Source organism: Rhamphochromis sp. 'chilingali' (assembly GCF_963969265.1).
Source record: "Rhamphochromis sp. 'chilingali' genome assembly, chromosome: 1".
NCBI lineage: Eukaryota > Metazoa > Chordata > Actinopteri > Cichliformes > Cichlidae > Rhamphochromis > Rhamphochromis sp. 'chilingali'.
Genome location: NC_137929.1, coordinates 3,963,088 through 3,977,500, shown reverse-complemented (window position 1 = coordinate 3,977,500; position 14,413 = coordinate 3,963,088). Strand labels below are relative to the sequence as shown.

The window sequence follows — 14,413 nt, the reverse complement described above, 5'->3', positions numbered from 1 at the left end:
AAGCACCGAAGGTTCTGTGCTTTTTTAGAGGAAATGGAGTCAGAATATGGGGATGTGCTCGACTTCACTGAGGTACGTTGGCTCAGCAGGGGAAATGTATTAAAGAGACTTTTTGAGTTGAGAGCAGAAGTGAAGCCTTCATGGAGAAGGATGGAGTTAGTGTTCCTGTGCTAACTGATCCCAAATGGCTCATGGACTCAGCTTTTCTTGTTGATATGACACATGAGCTTAATGTACTGAACAAGACGTTACAAGGCCAGGGGCAACTTGTCAGTGCTGCCTATGACAACGTGAGAGCATTCTCCACAAAACTGGCGCTCTGGAAAGCTCAGCTCTCTCAGACAAACCTTTGCCATTTCCCAGCATGCAAGGCTCTCGTGGATGCAGGCACACCATTCAGTGCTGACGAGTATGTTGATGTCATTTTGAGGCTACAGGAGGAATTTGATCACAGGTTTGCTGACTTCAAGACACACAGAGCCACCTTTCACATTTTTGCGGACCCCTTCTCCTTTGATGTGCAAGATGCCCATTCTGTGCTTCAAATGGAGCTCATTGAGCTGCAGTGCAACTCTGAACTCAAAGCAAAGTTCAGGGAGGTGAGTGGAAAAGCAGACAAGCTTGGACAATTTTTGAGAGAATTGAGCCCTAGTTTCCCTCGGCTTTCCCGAATGTTCAAGCGGACCATGTGCCTTTTTGGTAGCACATACTTGTGCCAAAAGCTCTTCTCCACTTTGAACTTCAATAAGTCCAAGTACAGGTCCAGACTTACAGATGATCAGCTTCAAGACATACTGAGGGTCGCAACTGCTTCCTCCCTCAGGCCAAATCTGGCTCGGCTATGTGAGAGGAAACGCTGCCAGGTCTCTAGCAGCAAGGAGTAGGCAAGAGAAGCCATGTTCAGAAGAACAGTTCATTTTCTACAGTGTTCCATTCATGTTCAGAAGAAGGTTATAGAACTGTTAATACAGACATTTCAATCTAAACACAGCAGATATAGAAGACTGAAAAAAACACACAAGTTCACTGACTAAAAATATCTTATTATTATTTTATTTATGTATTACAGATTGATTTATTTTCTTATTAATTCTTAATTTGTTTATTTATTTTTCATATTTTGTGTTAAAAAATAAAAATAAAGAGATTTGAGAAGATTGGAATTTTTTAACCATGCCTTTCTTGTGGAAAACCTAATGTGGCCCAGCCTCACCCAGACTCTGCCTGCAGCGGCCCCCAGCTAAATTGAGTTTGAGACCCCTGTCCTACACCATAAATCAGTAAGAGAGGGTACGACCTCTCTCATGGCCCCAAGTGGTGTGTGCATGCCAGAGCACTCTGGAAGGCACACAGAGTCTTTACAGACTACTCAGGATTGAACCTCTATCATCATCCAATCGATTATACAACTCTAAGCATATATGAGTAAATATTTCTAAGCATAAATGACAATCAACAATATAAAGCTTACAGCTGGTTTTAATAACAGAATTCATTTGTTTCTCAAACGAAAAAGAGCTATCGAGAAACACTCCTAAATCTTTAGTTCTGAACTTTTCCAGTGAGCCAAGGTCAACATTATTAGATAATGCTAATTCTTTTCCCTTACATTATAACAATGTGAGGAGTTAATGCTAAGTATACTGCCATTAGCGGCTAATTCTAATTAGGGGTGAATAATTATTAGTAGCTAATGCTAATATCATTTTCTCCCCTTTTAACAATGTGAACAGCTAGTGCTAGTTAGGCTGATGCTAGCAGCTAATGCAAATTTGACGTGAATTAGCATTATATTAGTGAGGAGTTAATGCTAAGTAGGCTGCCATTAGTGGCTAATGCTAATTTTAGATGAAAAAGCATTAGCAGCATATTGTTTTCCTTTGCTCTGTAAGAATCTGAGCGGCTAATTCTAAGTACGCTCTTGTAAATAGCTAATTCTAATTCAGTGTGAATTAGCATTATTCAATAATGCTAACACTGTTTTCTCTTACTTATTAAAAATGATAGTAGCTAATACTAATACTCTTTTCCGTTGGGTAACAACGATGTGAGGAGTTAATGCTAAGTAGGCTGCTTTTAGAGGCTTATTCTAATTAGGGCTGAATAACTATTAGTAGCTAATGCTAATACCGTTTTCTCTTTCCTTATAACAATATGAGCAGCTAATGCTAATTTGATGTGAATTAGCATTATATTAGTGAGGAGTTAATGCTAAGTAGGCTACCATTAGCAGCTAAAGCTAATTTGAGGTGAATAAGCATTAGTAGCTTATGCTAATACGCTTTTCTCTTGTGTTATAATGATGTGAGACGTTAATGCTAAATAGGCTTCCATGAGTGACTCCTTTCCCTTGCATTATAAAGATGTGAAGAGTTTATGCTAAGTAAGCTGACATTAGCAGCTAATGCTAATACTGTTTTCCCTTTCTTTATACAACTTGAGCAGCTATTGCTAAGTAGGCCACTTTTCTCTGCTAAGGATTTGTGTGACCATGATGGAAACTCTGATAAGCTAATGCTGCTTATGGGCCCTGTTAGAATCAATATTTCATTCTCATTCTGTTGTTTGAGAACAATAACAGAAAAATGTGCACTTGAGAACAAATTTATTGTGAATTCAGCTGTGAATGTACAGTTTGGCATTATTTAAGCTTCCATTTCCAAATGTTAGCTGACACTTTATTAGGTACACTGGTATCTATATCAGGTACACCTGTGACCTAAATGTTCCTGCAAACAGACTCCTTGGAGACCCCTACATAAATATCCATGAACTATCCAGCTAGACTAGTGTGTCTGTCCCTGAAAATATTCCTGCATGTGTGATTGTTCATGTGTCATCTGCAGGAAACAAACAGGAAGTGAAGGAAAGACACAGGAAATGTTTCCAGCTCTTCCTCCTCTATCAGATTTTCTCTCCATACCTGAGAGTGTCCAGCCTCCAGCCTGGATCCTTCAGTCCAGCCGAGAGCAGCTTCATTCCTGAGGGACCTGGATGATTGTAGCTCAGGTCCAGCTCTCTCAGATGGGAGGGGTTGGAGCTCAGAGCTGAGGCCAGAGAAGTACAGCTATCCTCTGTGATCAGACATCCTGACAGACTGCAGACACACAAAACAACAATCTATCTGTCAACAGTTGTTTTCTCTTTGTCACAATAACATCTATCCATTTACATCCATTCAATGTAACTTTATTTATAAGTGACAATTCCCAACAGACAACAACAGTCATCTGAAGCTGTTTAACAGTGTAAGGTAACCGCCTCCACTGTGAGCAGCAATTGGTGATGGTGGGAAGAAGAACTCCCTTTGACACAAAGATCCTCCCAGTGAAAACAGGCTCCAGGAGGAGCATCTACCATGACTGGTTGCAGGGTGAGGGGAAAGGGAAGAGATGAGCTCAGAGAGACAAGAACAAAACAGAGAGACAAAAGTTAAGGACATGCAGTAGTGACATATAAAAGCATCAGGAGTGAAAAGAGGGGAGAAGAAAGCAGAGCATCATGGGAAGTCCACCAACAGCCCGAGCCTATAGCAGCATAACTAAGTGATGGTTCAGGGTCACCTGATCCAGCTTGAACTATAAGTTTTATCAAAAAGGAAAGTTAGAAGCTGATCTTCAAAGTAGAGAGGGTGTCTGTCTCCTGAACTCAAACTGGGAACTGCTGCCACACCCAGTCCAACATAGCCAGGCTTTCTTTGCTGCTTTGACAAAACCTCAAATCCCAGTCAGAGATGATGAGCATCATCACAGTGATGATCATTTCTCTGTAACCCAGGCTTTCTGCTTCAGGATCTGTGCACGCTCACAGAACAAGGAGACCTTTAAACATCATTTCACTAAATGGATGGACTGAGCTCAGCCTACAGATGAACTGGATAAATAAAGATTTGACCTCAGTGTGCTCAGTGTTCCTGTCTATTCCTAACATATTCCTAACATGATAGCTGCACTTTAGAGCTCTAAAACTGGAACTGACACATGTTTAAACTCTACATGTTACTCAGTACATTCAGTTCTGACACTCGCCCACAGTCCAACAAAGGAAACATGGAGATCACATCAGTTTGTCACCAAAGTCTAATTATTAGGGCAACTTAACCTGTTATAATCTCGTTAACTCATTAACTGATTAACGTCAGCAATTATTTTAATCACAGTTTTTAAAATCATGATTATTGTGAAAGTGCTCACTGGCTCTGAATATAAAAGCCATGGGTCACAGGAGGGATGTTGATCAGTGCTGGCTTGAAATGGGCGTCATTATGCGTCTCAGCCAATGGGAGCATTGAGGGTGGGCCTAATACTACTGCAGCGCTCACATGACCCAGGACAGAAAGAAAGGGGCGGGGACAGAAACATGGAGACAGGTACAGATCTTTGACATGTTCATTTTAAACTGTTCCAGGAGGCAGTGTTGATACAACTAAAGTTATCTGTTGTTGAAGAAGTCGGTCTGAGGAACGTTCTTAGGATCAACAAATGACGGCATGTATGAGCCTCAAGACGCAGCATCACAAGAAGAACACATGAGCTGTAGACAAAGGAGAGACTACGAAAGCCACGGCGTTACAACGTGAACATGCTTGATCAGAGTGTGATTGTGAACAGGAGGAAGACTCAGCTGAGAACAGTGTGGTGGACACAGAGCAGAGCCCACCATCAGTACAGAGGCCTGTCCATTAGAGTGCTGCTCCAACATGCAGCACATGTACTTGGCCACAGCTGCAACATCTGTACCTGTGAAAGCTTCTTCTCTGTTGCTGCTCATATTGTGCAGAAGAAGAGAGTTTCTTTATCATCAGAAAATGTCAATGAGCTTGTGAGTCTTAGCAGCTGGCTCGGTGCAGAGGAGGAAGAACATGTCAAGTCAGAGGAAGATAAATGCAGTTCATGTTGTCAACTCAACCTGGACTGTTGAAAGAGTTTTTCTTTGTCTGGTTTCTGACTGAGATTCTCCAAAGGAAATCCAGCACAAACACACACTTCACACACTCAAAGTCCTGCACAGTAAATGAGCTGATGAGCGTTTGTGCTGCTGCCTGATAACAGAACAATAGTTCTGCTGCTTCCTGTTCTGCAAACACACATTTATAAATGTTCACTTGCTGTTGATCAAAGGTATGTTGGTGGCTCTGGACGCTGAGGGAACTTTGTAAAAAACTAGATCAAATGTTAACGTCCTGGCAGAGGCAAAGAACTTTGATTTGATCTTTGATTAGATTCATGTTTCAGCTCAGACTGACAGAAATATTTGAACTGCTGCTGTGTTAAAGGGAACACTGCTGTTAGAAAGCACCTGATCTGTTTCTGCACACTGAATGTTGCACTTCTCATACTGCAGTACTATTAAAATAAGTACACAATGCACTACTTTTGAACTCATGATTGAATGTTGCTGTAACAAAGCCATTAATGTGATTCACAGTGTTCATGGTTTCCAGCACAACAAATGATTGCACAAGTGTGACTGATCCACTTTCTAATGTGTGTGTAGCCCACACTGTGTGTCACTGTGTCACAGGTGAGTCTGTGTGTCCAGGTTCTATGAGGACAACAGGATATAGTGACTGAGTCCAGCAGCTTAAAGTCTGACTCCATCCTCCATTTAAATAACTCACAGCAACAACTGAATAGCTTTGCCTTTGTGTAGCTGACACTTCATTTTAATGTCCTTCTATTCTGGTTCATCTGGTCTCAGTTTCTATAAGCACACAGGTTTCATCAGGACTCTATGACCTCAGTGATCTTTGCTGGGCCTTAATGCTCTGAACAAAGCTGCACATCACAAGACTAAATAGAAATGAATCAGTCTTTCATTCTCACTGCTGTTTGACTTCAGCTCTCAATGTCCCACCATAACCCATGGAAAGAATTACTGTCCATCCAGGCTGCTGAACATGAAGCTGAAGAAGGTGGAGTATTGTGAGGGCTGATGGAGATGATGATGAGGAATCCAGGAGCAGTGGGTGGATGGCAGCATCAGCATGAAGGATCAGTGTGAGAACACATCATCATCCACAAAGGAAACCAGTCTGAGTGTCTGACGCTCTTGTTAGAAAGACGCAGTCCCAGCAGTTAGCTTGTCTGCTAGTTAGCTGAGAGCTAGCTCACTTGTACATTGAATACCAAACTGTGTAAACCAGGGGTGTCAAACATATGGCCCGTGGGCCAAATCCAGCCCATGAGATAATTTCATATGTCAAATATTGATGAATTTTCAGGCTTGCTGATAATCAATGTGAGCACGGCTGAGATGTTATTCTGATGAGCAAACCATGTGGCCAATCACTTTCAGAGACAGACTGGGAGCATACCATTATGTGAAAGAGGACGGAAATGTCCCATAGACAGCAAGGGTAGTGGTAGAGACCAGTACACAGAGAAATGGGAGCTGTACTGAAATGCAAGCGTGTCAGGAAAGAGTGAAAAGGCAAAATGAGCAGCATCTGGCTGCATTTCAGTGATATTGGAGAGCACAAAGCTGAGTGCAACATTTATACAGGAGATATACAGGAGACGCTGAGAGCAGAACTGATAAAATTAGGAGCTGGCTAAAGTGAGACCCATTTTTATTTCCACCCATTTTCCACTGTGGAGGACAAAAGGTTTCAAACTGGTCCAGGTCTTAAACCTCACGTGTTCTTCCTAAGAGCAGTAAATGGATAAAAATAAGGCTTTTATGAAAACACTGAATAAAACTTGCTGCCTTTAAAAAGACTAAATGTACAGTTCAGTATTGAATACTACATAAAATAAACTATATATAAAGTGTGTCTGAATGGCAGAGATGCAGAAATATGTGCATGTAGCACAGAGCCACGGCTCAGTGTCTGAATGAGTCTCACAGACCTGAATGTGCTGTTGAAGCCATTTATAATTATAACGTAATTCTTTACTCGTTTGATCTGCTCCTTACCACAAGCCACCAGACGTAGAAGGTTTTGGACTTTTAACTATATTTTCTGAAGTTTTACAACTTTTCTTACTGTTAAAAACCTTGTTATGGCCATTCATGCTGTACAAAGTAATTAGACATGTGTGGTATCTACAGAAACGTCAGAATCTCAGCTAAAAGTTCACAAAACCATCTCAACAACCACCAAACAGCTGAAACAGCAGGTGAACAGATCACACAAAAAAGATGTAAACACAAATCCCCCTGATCATCTGTTTTTTAAACATGAAGCGTAGTTTTGGACGTTCATTTACTGCTGGTTCAGTGAATTTTGGTTGGACAGTGATGAAACCTGCAGCCTCAGAATCTGTGAGAAGTCTGCTTTCAGCACGCAACAGCATTGTTGTGTTGTGTGGATTCACCTCTGCAAACTCATCACTGTTTCACCATCAGGTTTCTACTTAGACAATAACAAAGGAAGCAGTTCCCAGGAACTACTTCCTGTCTTGTTAACATAAGAGTATGTTGCCCTTCAAAACACCTCCACTTCTCCTCTTATTAGAGGGCTGCCTTATTATTAATCTGCTAATTCTGTCAGTTGATGAAAGAAAAATGCTTGATCTCACCTGAGAGTTTCCAGTGTACAGTGTGGACTCTTCAGTCCTTCAGACAGAAGCTTCACGCCTGAATCCTTCAGGTTACTGTTACTCAGGTCCAGCTGTCTCAGATTAGAGGTCTGAGAGCTGAGACCTGAGGCCAGAGCTTCACAGCTTCTCTCTGACAGGTCACAGTGACTCAGTCTGAAAAATAACAGATAAACAATTACAAAAATAAAACACTTATGTTGAAGTGTAATGAGATACTATTATATTTAGCAATATTTCATCTTGTTTTGTCAGGAAACTGAGCACTGATGCAGAGCAACATGTGGAGAGAATCAGAGGAGAAGAAGTGAAGAGAGAACAGCAGTAAAACAACACTGAATTGTTCAGTGTGCTTTTGATATCAACAGAATGTGTCAAATTTCTTTATTTTGTATTTGTTTTAGTAGAATTGATGATTATCACTTAGATAACAACCACAGGCCAGGTCTAAATTGCACTTTGGTGACAGTTACACCCAGAAATATTTCAGAAACGTGGACAATTTGTGCTCCATTGTATTCAGTATTGAACAAACTGAGTACCGATGACCACTTAATATTTTTGATATTTTATTTGAGTTGTTCCACCTGATCTGTGTTAACTAGAATAAACATTTAAAAGCTAAAGCTATGATCACATATGTACTTACAGAGCTTTGTTGGAGGCTTTGACCACTGGCAGCAGCCTCAGAAGAGCCTTTTTAAAGGCTCATGTTCTCACTTAGATCATTTATTTCTACTTACATTTCATTCTGGGAAAAATGGGGATTACTTTGAAAATGGGAACTATTTTCCCCAAAAATCAGCCCTGGATTAGTAAATCACTCCAACATGTTCTCAGGCAGAAGAAGCTGTCTTGTTATGAGGGAGAGAAGAAAAGCAGCTAAAATCAGGTGTAAAAGTAAAGCAGAGGATGAGCTGAATAAAGGACACTCAAGGCTGGCTTGGAAAGGAATGAAGTCCATGGTGGGGATGCAGAACAAGGAGCAAAGATGAATGTGATGCTGAATCAGCAGAAGACTTGGACTCATTTCATTCCAGCTTCTTTATTTTTATTGACATTTTAGAATCACTATACAATACCATCAACTTCAGCTATCTTTCAGTACATATTTTTTTTCTTTTTTTCTATATTTAAACAACTAAAATATCCATACAATAAGAATGAAAGAAGAAGAAGAAAAGAAAAAGAAGCAAAACAGGAAACAACAAACAACATAAATAAAAAATACATAAGGAAAAAGAAAAAGGAAAGAAAAATAAATAAATAAATATAGGGAGTGTGTTTTTGTTTCCATTAATGTAACTAATTTTTCCTCTAGTCTTCTGGTAGTTAACAAAGTCAAAATCTAATGCAAAAGCAAAAACTGGCCTGCGTTTTCTAATGTAGTCCATCCATTTCTTCCATCGTGATACAAACAGCTCCCTCTTGTAGTTCACATCTGCTGTCATTTTCTCCATTCTGTAAATGTCCAGTGTGATGTTCATCCACGTGTTCATAGCTGGGCTCTCTGAAGAAAGCCATTTTTTTGTGATGGCTTTTTTTCCTGCTGCCAGTAAAATATTAAACAAGTATTTATCGTTCTTTGTCCATCCTTCTGGAATAAGTCCAAAACGTAGAGTTTTACTTTCCAAAGGTAAATATCTTCCAAATGTCTCTTGTATTGCTGCATGTATTCCCTTCCAATAGGTTTTAATAACATGACAGTCCCAGAAAATATGATAGTGATTTGCATTTGTATTTCCACAATTTCTCCAGCAAGCGGGAGGGTTACCTTCATAGTGAGATTTTTGGTGAGGTGTAATAAAATATCTTATCAGGCATTTCCACCCAAATTCCCGCCAGCTCTGTGAGCTGCTACATTTCCATTGATATGCCCATATTGTTGTCCATTCTTCCTCCTTTATCTCTATTCCTCCCTCCATTTTCCATTTTGTTTTGATATACAAGGTTGAGTGTAATTTCATATTTGTTAATCCTTTATAGAGGTCACCTATAATACCTCTATTTTTATTTGAACTGCCCTTTTAAATACGTCTATCAGCTGTTTACTCAGTTCAGCCTTAGCTTTTATCGTTTTATTGACAAAATGCCTCATCTGTAGACATCTATAAAAATCCTGTGTTTCTAATGAATATTTATCTTTCATTTTATCAAAACTAATTAGTCTGCCTTCCTCCATTACCATACATAAAGCTGTTAATCCTTTATATGTCCAATCTTTGAATCTGGTGTCCAATTTATTTGGAGCAAAATGTGTGTCATGTGCACACCACTTAAGAACTGCTATATCCTCTTCTAGTTTATATTCTTTTATTACTGTTTCCCAAATTTTAAAAGTCAACTTGATCCATGGATTTTCAATAGTTTTTATTAAATTTTGAAAGCTTCTGTCTGCTATAATAGCTTATATGGGGATGGAGGTCAGACTCTCCTCAATAACTTTCCATTGAGCGTCATATGAAGGATTACATCAGCATATCATAGGCCTTAATTGTGCTGCCCAATAATATTCCCTAAGAGAAGGTAAGCCCCACCCCCCTTTTCCTTTGTTAAGTTGTAGGGTTTTAAATCTAATTCGGGGCCTTTTTCCTTGCCATATGTATCTTGACAAAATTTTATCCCATTCATTAAACTGTTTCTGGTTAATTTCTATTGGTAATGTTTGAAATAAATATAATAATTTAGGAAGAATATTAATTTTAATTGAGTCTATTCTCGAATATAAACTTAAATATGGAATTAGATTCCATCTCGCTATATGTTCCTTAATTTTTTTCTGTATTGGTAAATAATTTCGTTCTAATAGTTCTGTAAGACCCTTAGGTATTATGACTCCTAGATATTTAAAGTACTCTGTTTGCCATGCTAATTGATACTTATTTTTAATTTCTTCTGATGGAATATAATTGTACTTAAGCAATTGTGTTTCACTCATATTAACCCTATATCCAGATAGTCGACCAAAGTATTCAAATGATTGCATTAATTTAGGTAAAGAGTTTGATGGTTGACCCAAAAATATTAAAATATCATCTGCATAGCAGGCTAATTTATGCTCCTTTTCATGGATATTAATACCTTCTACTTCTTTATTTTGTCTTATATATTGAGCCAATGGTTCCAGATATAACACAAATAATAATGGTGAGCACGCACAGCCCTGCCTTGTTCCTCTTTGCAGCTTAATACTATTTGATAGGTAGCCATTAATTTTAATCCTTGCCGTAGGGTTATCATAAAGTGCCTGTATTGTCTTAATTATATTTTCGTGAAAGCCAAATGTATGCAAGACTCGGTAAAGAAAGTTCCAATTAACTGAATCGAATGATTTTTCTGCATCGATACTGATTACCATTGCTTCTATTTTATTCTTTTGAATATGATTAATAATTTGTAATGTCCGTCGTACATTATCTTGTATTTACAAAGGTATTTATATACCTTTGTTTAAGAAACATTGATTTTTTTTAAATTTCATATGTGGTCAAATCATTTATTTCATTTCTTGCTTTCCTAATTTCCTCCAATATATCCTGAGATGTTTTTCTTTCATGCCTTTTCTCTAATTCTTATTTTGTAGCTCTTCTAATTTCTTATTTCTCATCTTTTTCTTATAAGAGGATATTGCTATAATTTTCCCTCTCAGGACAGCTTTTAAGGCATCCCACAGTATAGGAGGAGACACCTCACCATTGTCATTAGTTTCCATATAGAAGTGAATCTCTTTCTTAATTTGTCCTTTAAAGTGAGGATCATTCAGTAAGCTTGAATTTAATTTCCAATTATTGAGTTTTGGTTGCACGTTTAAATCAACAGACAGGTATACTGGTGCATGATCGCTTAACTCTATTGTTCCAATTGCACAAGTGTTTATTTTATCTTTATTTTTCCCAAAACTTGTGAAATAATCTATTCTTGTGTATAACGAGTGCGGTGAGGAAAAATAAGTATAATCCCTTTGGTAGGGATGCAAGTCTCTCCATATATCAATTAGTCCCACCTCCTTCATCAATGTATTTATATTCTTAATTAATGTTTTAGTATTCTGTGCTTTTCTATTGGAAATATCTAGCTTTGGTTGTAGATGTATATTTAAATCTCCTCCGCAAATTAGGAAACCTACTGTCTCTGTTACCATCACATCTATAATTTTCTTAAAGAAATAAATATCGCTTCCAGGGGGTGCATATATATTTAACAACGTGACTGGGTTCCCCTCAATGTTTCCCCTTACCAACATATAACGTCCCTCTTTGTCACTTATCTCGGATATTTTTTCAAAGAGTAATTTGCTTGATAACAGGATAGCCACTCCTCTCCTTCGTCCAGTTTTATAGGAAGAGGAGAAACTGTTGTATAACCCATTCTTTTCAGTTTTTCATGCTCCTTACAGTCTAGATGGGTTTCCTGTAGATACACTATTTGTACTTGTTCTTTCTTCATTTTAGTTAAAATTTTATTACGTTTAATTGGATTCGACAGGCCATTTACATTATATGATATGATTTTTACCATATCTTTAAGCATACCCTTACTATTTGAATATTATTAATGTAACAACGACATGTACCATCAGACCACTCCCTAAACATACATAAGCAAATGTTAATATTAACATTAAAGCTGTATAAAACAGCTACACAAATAAGCTTTATTTTGACAAAGAAAAATAAAAGAAAAAAAAAAAGACTTCTAACTGTGGGGTCCCCGATATGACCCTAAGTAAGCCCCGATAAAAGAGGGGGCTTCGAGGGGGGCCTGTCTCACCTCTATGTGAGACAGGGCCTTCTTTAGCCAGCAGGCCAATGTCCATTCTACTAATAGCATAGGTAGCACGTCCACCTATTTTCAATTTCTGCATTGCCACTTCAGTATATTATTTCGAGATAAGAAGTCTTTACCAGTGTATATGGCTATAGCTTGATTCCAGCTTTGATATCATTGATTTCAATGAAGAGCTTTGTGATTGTAGCAAAGGGCTGGTAGCTCTGAGAGTCCCACTGATGAGGAGTTTGTGAAGGATCGCAGTTATCTAAAGAGCTTAGAAAAAAAGGCATCTGGACTTCTTTAAGTTTTTTGAAGACGTTTCGCCTTTCACCTCTCATCCAAGAAGCTTCTTTATTTCTAGGGTCAAATGGTGGAGAGTCCCAGATTAGCCTGTGTACAAACAGACTTCAGCCATATGAGAGTGAGTGTGAGTGAATGAGAGCACACACAGGACACTCTGATCTCTGAATGTGTGTGACGCAGTGAAAAAGAGGATTGTACTGGATATACTGTGACTGACAAACAGAGTTTAAAGACAAAGGTGTTTGGATTAAAATGGATTATGCTAAAGTGAACGTGCTAATGAAATCTGAACTGAATGAAATGTGAAGTGAAGATAATTCAGATGTAAAAGAGAGAGAAACTGATAATAAGGTGGGGCTGGAGATCAGTGAAGGGCATGTAAACACCTGACTGGTTGACTAGATATCAGATCGACAGTTTCACAGTTTTCCCTGTGGATTATAACTTTAAGAAGATGTGACATTCATCAAGGAATCCTGCTCTCTGGATTATTTCCATGAACACTGAGCTGGATCACATCTACAGTGCTGGAAGTGCCCGTCTCACCACCAACCTCTCTGTGCACATTCACTTTTCAACCCTTTGTGAGACACTAAAGGTGTAAATCTGAGTATTAATCTGTGTTAGTGCGAACACCTCTAATAGGTTGGTTTAGTCTTTCCAAGTCATATCTTCCCTTAGATCTGCGGTCCAGGCTCCTAAAATCATCCTAGTTTTACAAGCACTACAATCTAGAGGAGAGCTGCACTAACAGGTGTGACTGATGAGATCTGACCTGCAAGGATACTCATGTTTATGTATATCAGGACAAGCAGGGAAGACCTGGACATCAACTCTGTCAGGCTGCCTGAGTCCTCTCACCCACATCAGCTCAGAACTCTGCATTATCTACTGAGTCAGACTCAGAGGATCAGGGATCAGAAGTTCTACAAAGAGTAGAACCAGACTTCCTGTATAGAGGTGTGTGGGCCTACTGATCCACAGTGTCAGCACAACTTTCACATCATATTCATCTCAGCACAACTAAAACATGTGACTGACCTCAGAGTTTCAAATCGACATCGTGGATTCTCCAGAAGAACACACAGTTGCTTCACTCCTGAATCCTGCAGGTTGTTGTAGGTTCCACTCAGGTCCAGCACTCTGGGATACGAGGGGTTGGACTTCAGCGCTGCTGCCAGATAATCACAGCTGATCTCTGACAAATCACAGTCCTTCAATCTGAATAAAAAATGAAAGATGTAAGTTTATTAGACAAAGTGTGAGCTTGAAATCATTCAGTGTTTCATCATCTGTTCAGAGCTGAAGAAGGTTCAGAATGTAGAAGTTTAGAAAATGGAAACTCCAAACAGCTGAAGCCAACAGGAAGCAGCTTCAAACAAACAAGAGAAAAAAATGAATTTTTCACATTGAAGTCGTACATTTATCATAAAGTTGTCAAGTTTTGCCGTGTGAAATAAAAAAAAACTGAACAGGAATCCTCAGAGTTGAACCCTCTGCACAGAGGTTCAGGTTCCTCTTCAGGTCCCAAAGTGCAGAACAACAAGGTTTCAAACAGCTTCGTTCCAGCAGCATCAGCCACAGAAATGCAGAGATAATTCTTTGGATCTCTTGGTTGTGTTGTATGATGCTGTGTTTGCATATCTGGTGTCTGTGTTGCTTTGTGAGGACGGATCATTTACTGCAGCTCCAGATAAACAGAGCTGGACCTGAACCTGGTAGCTTCACTTAGAAGACACTTGTGACGGGAACGTCAGGTCAAAAAAGTGCCCCTCCGACAGCCAAACCCATCTGTTCTC

At 39.0% G+C, this 14,413-nt stretch overlaps 2 protein-coding genes across 2 annotated transcripts in view; one reads left to right on the top strand and one right to left on the bottom strand.

Annotated features, from left to right (window-relative positions):
- Nucleotides 1-14,413, top strand: part of LOC308399066 (uncharacterized protein) — a 262,268-nt gene that overhangs the window by 170,851 nt on the left and 77,004 nt on the right. The gene's annotated exons all lie outside the window — the stretch shown is intronic.
- LOC308397253 (protein NLRC3-like) overlaps nt 1-14,413 on the bottom strand; it is a 30,876-nt gene that overhangs the window by 5,395 nt on the left and 11,068 nt on the right. Inside the window, exons 4-5 of the mRNA XM_080883073.1 lie at nt 7,524-7,697; nt 2,924-3,097 (exon numbers count right to left, since the gene is read on the bottom strand). Of these exons, the coding sequence (XP_080739199.1) occupies nt 2,924-3,097; nt 7,524-7,697 (348 nt within the window). The remainder of the gene's footprint in view (nt 1-2,923; nt 3,098-7,523; nt 7,698-14,413) is intronic.